Source organism: Populus nigra, chromosome 6 (genome assembly GCF_951802175.1).
Source record: "Populus nigra chromosome 6, ddPopNigr1.1, whole genome shotgun sequence".
In the NCBI taxonomy this organism is placed as follows: domain Eukaryota; kingdom Viridiplantae; phylum Streptophyta; class Magnoliopsida; order Malpighiales; family Salicaceae; genus Populus; species Populus nigra.
The window spans coordinates 3,892,756-3,902,055 of record NC_084857.1 but is presented as its reverse complement, the minus strand read 5'-3'; the positions used below and the strand labels follow the sequence as shown (position 1 = coordinate 3,902,055).

The 9,300-nt window shown below is 33.3% G+C and overlaps 1 protein-coding gene and 1 long non-coding RNA gene across 4 annotated transcripts; both read left to right on the top strand.

Moving 5' to 3' along the window:
• The first annotated feature begins 1,982 nt into the window (after nucleotides 1-1,982).
• Nucleotides 1,983-2,700, top strand: LOC133696038 (uncharacterized). Its single transcript, XR_009842596.1, has 2 exons — nucleotides 1,983-2,283; nucleotides 2,378-2,700. It is a non-coding gene; the product is annotated as an uncharacterized LOC133696038 (long non-coding RNA).
• Nucleotides 2,701-5,252: 2,552 nt separating this feature from the next.
• LOC133695946 (uncharacterized protein At2g39920) lies at nucleotides 5,253-9,229 on the top strand. 3 transcript variants are annotated; one of them, XM_062117930.1, is made up of 6 exons: nucleotides 5,253-5,480; nucleotides 5,915-6,025; nucleotides 6,154-6,310; nucleotides 7,267-7,714; nucleotides 8,018-8,218; nucleotides 8,842-9,229. In XM_062117930.1, the coding sequence occupies exons 3-6, from the start codon at nucleotides 6,241-6,243 to the stop codon at nucleotides 9,050-9,052; spliced, it is 930 nt and encodes a 309-aa protein (XP_061973914.1). In that variant the 5' UTR covers nucleotides 5,253-5,480; nucleotides 5,915-6,025; nucleotides 6,154-6,240; the 3' UTR covers nucleotides 9,053-9,229. The 3 variants fall into 3 exon arrangements, with proteins under 3 accessions (XP_061973914.1, XP_061973913.1, XP_061973915.1); XM_062117929.1 differs by lacking the exon at nucleotides 5,915-6,025 and having other exon boundaries at nucleotides 5,254-5,480; XM_062117931.1 differs by lacking the exons at nucleotides 5,253-5,480; nucleotides 5,915-6,025 and adding an exon at nucleotides 6,824-7,027.
• Nucleotides 9,230-9,300: the final 71 nt, after the last annotated feature.

Below are 9,300 nucleotides of genomic sequence, written 5' to 3'. Positions count from 1 at the left end.
TTTTTGTTTTGTCTATTTCTTGAATTTGAGGTGACTGGATCCGGGCTTTGGTTCGAGTTTATAATTGGGCCGCCAGTTGGGCAGGAAGGGAAATCTTCGAAATTAGGAGTAACAAAATTTCTATTGTGTTGTATTCGATAATCGACAGTATTGCTTTCGAAATCGTTACTTCTTACAATGAGAGACCGAAGTTGTATTTCCTTACTTCATATAAATTATGAAAATACTTTCATTTATTAGAATGATATATTTTATAATATTTAAAAAATAATTAATAACATTCTATTAGTTATTTTTATTTTATCTTTTTTTTTTGTTTATTTTTCTCTTTAAGGTGATTCAGGAAATAAAAAACAAAAAATCACTAATTATCGAGCACCATAAATTGTTTTGAAATGAAAATAATATCTAATAATAATAACAATTATTCCATGCATTTAAGGTTAATACATAGGCTTTTTTATTTGTAAAGAAAATTATTTTTTAATTTTTAGTTGAAACAAAATGATTTTGATGAAAATATGTATCATATAAAAAATAATTTTTGAACAATTAATGTATATCTGCTTGTTAAAAAAACAATTAATGGCTTAAAATGGTAAGTCTTGTTTTTATCCTCTCTCTTTCTTCTTTCTCTCTCCCTGCAAAAACAATAAATAAATAAATTGGGGTTTTATTATTTGTTAACAGTTTTAGTTATAGTTTATACCTAGCTTTATATCCAATTTAAGCCTCCAAACTCGCCCCCTTCATATTTCTCCCCAACTCCAACAAAAGCAAGCAAACCCAGAACTGAAAACACCTTTTTATCTTTGTTTTCTTTATACAAGAGAACAACCAAAACGAAAGGCAAAATCATTGTAGCTTCGCTTATTATTTTTGTACTCATCACTCCTAAGAAAATTGCTTATCTTTGAATTAAGGATATTTTTATCAATTTCACATCATAAATTAGTCATTATAGGTTTGTCTTTATGATTATTTTAGATCAATGTTGTTAAAAAATGTTAGTCTGCTTGATTGATGCTGTTGCTGTGCTGTGTGTTCGAGGATGAAGAGAAGGAAATGATGTAAATGACGTTCATGCCACTCTAAAAGAATTGAAGCTATTTACAAAATTTGCTGAGAGGTCAGTGTTAGGCTGTTAGCTATAGAAATCTTTCAGTGATATTTTATTTTATTAACGTGGATCTTCGGATTAATTTATGTATATTTTGATTAATTTCACGAATCTTAAAATTAATAACCATGTAAGTTTTCAATGGCTATAAAAGGACTCGAATTCATGACCATTAAAAAACAAACTCAAGATCTAACCAGTTAAACAACCCCTTAAAATTTTTCTAGTGCTATTTTATTTAACCCGGTTAGTATTGTGGGAAAATATAATTTTGCTTCTAAGTAGTTAGTGGTTTGAGAGTGTAGTGTGAATGATGGCTTTTAAAATATATTTTTTTTATCTTTTAAATATTAAAATAATTTAAAAAATATTAAAAAGATTAAAACAAATAGGCTTTCCCCACTAGCAATTTCGTTTTTTGATTACTGAGTTTTTCAATGGCGGTGTTTAGTTTTTTTACTGCGGGGCTACTCTTTTCTTTTCTTTTTTTTTTATTTACGTGGGGTGTCCGAGCCAGCTTGCGCGCACCACGACTATTTCCCACGGCCTACTGGACATCCTGCAAGCCCAGGGACAGGTAAGGCACCGCGGGGGTGACAGGCGTGCACATAGAGGGTCGAATCCGAGACGGAGACTGAACAAATCACACGGTTGACCACAGCAGCTAGACCCTCAAGTGCTACTCATTTTTTTTATTTGATTTTATGTGTCATTGAACAAGACGGGGTATTTTCCATTGGCCACTTTGTCTATCTCTCCTAGTTCTGTGCCAGTTCTGTTGATGGCTATGTTCTAATTTTGTAAGCGGACAACCAAGTTACATTTATGTTGTTTTCTTTTCGTTTCTTAAATTTCAGTTTCATTTGCAGTCATAACCTTTTGGCAGTTCATGTCTTTTCAACGATTGTTTGCTTGCTACGTTTCACCTCCATTCATTTTCTAATCTGCTGCGTGTCCTGATTTGTTTTCTTGAGAGGACATCACCAGACAAATAATTGTTCCTTCCCTTCCTCTTTCATTGCTAAAAAAAAAACATGTCAGGGAGCAATGAAAATAAAAACTACTCTCTCTCTTTAAGATTTCAATCTCTCTGTTTCTTCTCTTTGAAAAATGACTTGAAATTCTTATGGGAAGGAAATTGTTTTTGAAGCTTGATTCTTCATGTAATCCATTGGATTTCAGATTATCTTCTACCTTCTTTGTGATTGCCTATCTCCCCCTGTCTCTCTGTATATCTAATGGGTTTTTTATTTGCAGGTTTAATAAAAATCTTGCATAAATCAACTGAAAAAAATCCATATAGCGTCACAACAATCGAACTTTCCAAATTCACAAGCCCAGTTGAAAGAAGGAGATCCACGGGGGAAGAGTTGCCGCTGCTACTGGCACCGCCAACACACAAATCCACGACCAGACAAGCAAGATAAATGAACCACGTTTTCCTGATGGTGGAGCTGGTGGCGTCATTTCTGTCGCAATTCTGTCGTCAGCCCACCATTCTGCGTCCTGTGGTTTTGGATGAGTCAAATTGAATTTTTATTGGATATGAGTTATATACATACATCACTTTTCTCTTTTTATTCATGATGTTTTATTTAGAAGGGAGTGACAAAGACAAGGCATTCGAGTATGGTAACTTGATTTGCTATATGGTCATTTTGTCAGTTGAATGTTGACTAATTACCAGCAGAAGGCCTAAAATCACAAGTGCACAATTGTTGATTGGAGGCAAGTGCCCGATGTATAGTGATTGGCAGTTGGCACTTTCACTCCAAGGAGGCAACGGCCCCCTCTTACAAATCAAGTCGGCAATGATTACAGGCATATCCCAGTAGATAGATCAGAATATATATATATATATATATATTATGCACGTATTAGAAATAATATATAAAAGTAAATATTTTGTGTTTTTAAAATTAATTTTCATCTATATAAAACAAAAAAATCATATTCATTAGTGAATCAAAATAATATCTTTCAAAATTAATTTCAAGTAAGATAATTAAAAAACAACTTCATCCAAAAAAAATTTGTACAACTCGTGTTCTAGATCGTGAAATCATAATAAATCAATATAAAAAAATAAAGATTACCATATAACCAATTTTTTCAAGAAAAATAAATTATATCGAACAATAAAATTGAAAAATAAAATGAACTAAAAAAATCAACTTGCATTAACTTTCTAAATCTATAACTCGGGTCATTAGATTAGAAGCGCTATAATAGAAAAATCATGAAACCTAATCTTCGACAAATTAAATGATGAATGATAAAATCAAGAAAAAAAACAATTATACAAAAAGATTCAAAACAAAAAATTATAATAAAAATAATGAGTCTGGAAATTGAAATAAAAAAGTAAATAAAAGGGCAACAAAAAAAATTCAATTGGAGGATTAAATTGAAAATAAAAATTGCTTTAACAAAAGGAAAAACAAATAAAAAAAATGAGAGCCAAATTAGAAAAAGTAATACACCATAAACTTTGATTGAATGATTAAATTGAAAACTAATAAAACTTTAACAAAAGGGTCAGAAAAAATTATAATCAAGAGAACAATTACCAAATTGAAAAACAAATACGTGACAAATTGTCATTGAATGACTAAATTGAAAATAAACAAAATTTTTATAAAATGATCAAGAAAAAAAAACAAGGACTGAAATTAAAACACAAACAATATAAAGGATCATGATGTACATAACAAATCGTGATTGAAAGAATAAATAAAAAACAAACAAAACTTCTCTAAAAGGGTCAAGAAAAAAAATCAAAAGAATAAAAATTGAAATTAAAACACCAAAAACAAAGAGGGTTGATGTGTGCCTTTTAGGGTACGGGAGAGAAAATAAAGGGAAAAAATGGTTATTGGTGAGAAACCACCTATCAGACATCATCACACGCCACATTAAATGGAAAAAGGTGAGGCAACGCTTCCAACTCCACAGCTGAACAATAAATTTGACCATCAAGATATGTTGCACGCATCACTTAAAAAGCACGAGTACTTCCCACGCGTTTACATGCGAGGTCCATGTTTCTACAGCTTTTTAATTGAAATTTAATTATTAATAAAAAAAGTTCAAAATGCCCTTTATGATTGGGGATTAGTAAAAAAAAAACAAACAAAAAAAATTAAATCACCCAACAGATGCTTTAATTTTTTTATAAACTTAAGGGAATTTATATTTTTGTTATTATAGAAGTAAATTAGTAATTTTAGTGCTCACAAAAAGTTGAAAAACTAAAAATAATCCTTGACAATTAAAATTAATGACTAATTAACATTTGAAAAAGTCGAAATCACTCTCAAAATCAAGGTACCCTAATTTTTCTTCAAATGAAAAAATTGTAATTTAATTGCCGCAGTGAATAATTTCCCCCCTACGTGCACAGTGTTTTCCACGGCGTTAAGCCAACGCCCTTTATTGTTTTTGTTAATATATATATATATGTATCATTTCAATGAAAGAGGACTAAAACATTATCCAAGCAGATGGGCTCTAAGCCCGAAACGAAGGTTACAAGCTCTCCACAAACAATCACAGATTAAACAGCAAATTTTAAGAACAAAATCAAGACAAATAACCAGTTGCTAACTCCCCGATGATAAAAGGAAAATGGAAGCACAGCAGCGATGGATTTCCCAATAAAAAAATCTCAATGCATTGATAAAGGGTGGGGCCCCTTTACTACTTTCATGATTATCATTTCATCATGGTGATTTATTTCATTACAACGGTATATTTCTATTTATTAGCAATAACTTACTATCTTCACCTGAATCTTGTTTCATAAAAATTTATTATTTTAAAAAAACTCATTTTAAAAAATTTAGTCATATATATATATATATATATATGATAACTTTATTTGTAATTTGTAAGAACTGTTTATTTTTTAGTTTTAAAAATATTTTTAAATTTTTTTAATGTGTTGATATTAAAAATAAATTTAAAAAATAAAAAATTTATTTTAATATATTTATAAACAATTATTTTTAAAAAACAACCACTGAAACACTGTAAAAAAACTCAATGATACTTGGTGATTATGATTATTATTTTTGCTATTGCCAACCTCGATTCCCAAACGGCAAAATTTGCCTTCGATCTTATCCAAAAGACATATCAATCCCTTCACAGTGCAAACAAAAAAGAAACTTCGTCACGAGAACGACAGCGAGTGATGGAGCAACATCTTTTCTGTCCTGGGGCTTTCATTCATTCATTTTCGCAACCTCTTGCCCAGTTCCAGAAACCCACCAGCTTTTTAATGTCTTCCTCAGCTTCTCGCCCTCTTTCTGGTTTAGTAATCATGATATAAAGAACGAGTATTAATTTTACTGCAAAGGTGATTTTTTATTTCTGGTTAAACGCCGTGTTCTGATTCTCTTTCTCTCTATCTACGAGTTGTTGTCGCTGGCTAGTTTTTTGTTTTCCTTTTTATCCATTCTTGCTGATGTTGTGAGATGATTGGGAAATGGGAACTCATAAGTCATACCCTCACATCAACTGATCAATAGGACCATTGGAATGATTGGTAGAATATTTGTAGAACCTTTTGCTCGTGCCTGTGTTTGTGTTTTGGCGCAGAACTGGCTGATCAGCTGTTGGTTAATGAAATTTGATCTAGTATTTTTATTTGATTGACACTGGATTTAGATCGATCGGCTGAAATAAGACACGACCTTTATTATTTTTTCAGCTTTACAAAGTTGATATTTTTTCTTGAAAGCTTTGGATATTTTCTGAGTGATCATTTGAATATATTGTTGTGGTTACTAGATTTGGATTTGCAATTTACTCTTTTTTGGTGGTTGTTGGAATTGTAATGGCTGGCAAACTAGTTATGAGATGCGGTGCTGGTAGTTTTTGGCATGGTTGATTAGTCTATTTGTAAGTTTTGATCTCATTTGGAAGTTATGTTTCAATATAGTAGTTTTTTTCTTTTTCGGTGATTGATGATATGGCGAAATTGAGTGTCTCATATTGCAAAATTTTGATTTCTTTTCTTTTCTTTTCAGGAGACCCTTTTATCATCCAGGAGGGAACGGTGGATTTTTTTGAGACATGTTACTTGAGCTGCAAATGGTTGATTAGAATACAGAACAATGTCAGCTTACGCCCATCAAATGGAGAGGGAGTTCTCAGCTCAGAGTCTCTCCAGTAGAGGAGTTTCTGGTAAGTGCCCCCATTTCTTAACCCTGTTGATTGGTATCTGTGATTGATTGTTGCAAGCATCCACACAAACAGCTCTGCATCACTGAAAATACCTCAATGATCGACCTAATTGTCATATTTTCTGAACTGAGGTTGCAACCTTGAAGTGTCTTAATTAAATTCAGTGACTGTGTGGTTATCATGCCATATCCAAATACCAAACTTATTGCATGAAAAAAAAAACAGAGATCTATGACAGAGATTATCTTCTTCATAAGGAGGTACCAGAGAGAAGAGAATGCATGTGATGGAGACTGAGGAAAGTCATTTTGTGGATTTTGGAGAAGAAACCAATCATAGTGTATGAAATACTGTTTATTGGTGCAAATATTCTTGGGAATGACACGAATAAAATTGAAATTCCTATTAGGCTGGTTTATTCTAAGGATCTTCCATGAGTCCTTGACTTTTGACATTGCTCATGGATGAATGGAAAGGCATAATCACAATGTTATCTCATGATTTGACACACAGGCTATTGATGTTTTGACGCAGAAGGGTAAGCTGATTCAAGAAGAAGAGATTCAGACCAGCAATGAATGTAGCTAAAACTTATAAAAGTTGTTTTAGCATCAGAGAAAGTTTGGATCCATGTAAAGTAGGATTTAGAAAAAATATTCACGTGCCCAACTCTAAGAAGTTTGGGAGGCAGCTGGGATGTAGTGAAGAGCTTTTATGGTAATCGGTTGATTTATATGAAACTTGGCTCTCTGGATGGTGTACCCATCCTTTTCCTCTTTATACACTTACCACACGAAATAACACACGAAATAACATTTAATTGGTTGATGGATCTTCTTGCAGATTTTTATTGGTTGACCTGTAATAAGTCTTAAATTAGGACTAGCATCCCTCTTCATTTGTTTTTCTCTTTTCATTTTGCTTGAGCATTTATACCTCTATCTTCTTTGACACAGAGATGGGAAGCCATTATGTGGCGGAATCAGGGTTCTACATGACATCCTTTGCAGCAACAATCTTCATTGCTTCCCTTGTAACTGTTGGAGTTTTATTGACAACCTTGCTGGTTTCTCTAGCCGTTATGTTACAATCCTGCCAGGACAGGAGTAAAGGAGTTATTGAGATCCAAAAATTAAGTCATGATTACAATTACTGCAAGATGTTTGCTTTGCATGCAGAACTCAACAGCTTGGGACCAGATGACTTCCCTTCAATGTGCACGAGTCTTGCCGTTCAGCACAATAAAGGAGGAGCATATGAGAGAGATTTAAATGCTAGTCTGCTCATGATTGAGAGATACTTTGACAGTCTTCTGCCTTTACATGATGGTCTAGATGTGGTATTGATGGACATTGACGACATATTTCCTTCAAATATTAGTTATACTTCTCTATTGATGAACAGGTAATTTCATTGGAGCCTTCACCTGTGTGCACATTTTCTAGTGGTCTGTTGCAAAAACTCAAAAGGTGCTCTTGGGGGTTCATATATTGGCTCCCTAACTCAGATAGCATTCCTTCTTCAAATAAGTTGGTCCTCCATAAGTGCCTGTTCAAGCTGTGATGTTTTCATTATGCCCTCTACTCATTCCTTTCTGATTCAAAGATATCGATTTCTGTAGTGATAGATACTTCCATGACTTCTCTTGGACACTATCATAGCATTGTGATTATCATTTGAATTGCCATTTTAATTTTTATGGTGCAGAGTCCGTGATAATGGCTGTGTTGATTGTTTTCAAGAGGAAAAGCATCTGAAGCAAATACTGTGTCTCAGTTTATACACAAAACTTCAAGCTAGTGGGTGGTCGTTGATTTTGTTGTCAAGAACGCCAGAGAAACAAAGGAATGCCACCATACAGCACCTAATTTCTGCAGGATACAGGGGTTGGTCCTCAACGATAATGAGGTACTATTTGTGTGTCTTCTCTGAATAAAATTAATTAATTCACCAACTAACAACCATTTAAAATGGAATGATGTAGCTACAATATTAAGCTCTTGTTTTTTGGATTTGTACTGCATCATCGATGAAATGGTAGGATAGTACTCATTGGAGATGCTGAAATGTGTCAATATATATGTATTGTGAGCCTGAAGATGATAGGAGTGGGTTTCGTGTCTTAATCAATGTTTCTGTTTGCTTAGTTTCCAGGTGGGACGTCCACTTGTTTGAAAACTTATGAAGACAAACAATTACTTCATCAAGCCATTTTTGTTGAACATTATCCATTTGTGGAATGCCTCTGTTTTGTTTAGGAATATTTCTGTGTTTAATCTCATTTTGCAAGTTTCCTCTAGATGAAATTCTTTTCAAGTTAGTTTGCAGTTCGATCCAATATGACATGGTTTACAATTTGAGTCCGAATTTGGTTCCATGTATAAAATTTGTTCAGAGAAGGCTTCCTACTGTCACTTCATCAAATTCTGAAAGACAGTCCGTGACTAATGACTGATTAAGCAGACCATTTACAGTGGTTTGTACTTGTACTTTTACTTTTGACTAACCATATCACTTCATCACTCTTGCAGGTCAGATAATGAAATAGAGATTGATAGCCGTGAATATTTCTCAAGGCGAATGGTGGCAATGCAGAAAGCAGGCTTCCGTATCTCAGGTGTAATTAGCAGCCAGATGGATGCTTTAACGAGTGCGTCTTTAGGACACCGTGTTTTTAAGCTTCCAAGTCCGGTTTATTACAATTTTGAGCAGCACACAGGGAACTCCCGTGTGCTGGAATAGATAATGGTCCAGGGTTGTATCATTTTACGTGCTATTATGTTTTGATGGTTTGCCATTCTTTCATTGTAAAGTCAGGTGTCAGCCATATCGGAACTATTTGGTTCTGCTTCAATGTTGTTGTATACAGATTTTTATATCGTCTATTTATAGAGCAAATTTCATCTTTTTTTTTCTTTACGCTTTTTTTCGTGTAACTGGTGAATTGCCGAGCTTTGGTTTCAGCTAAAACTGCCAGGTTAAGCTGTTCT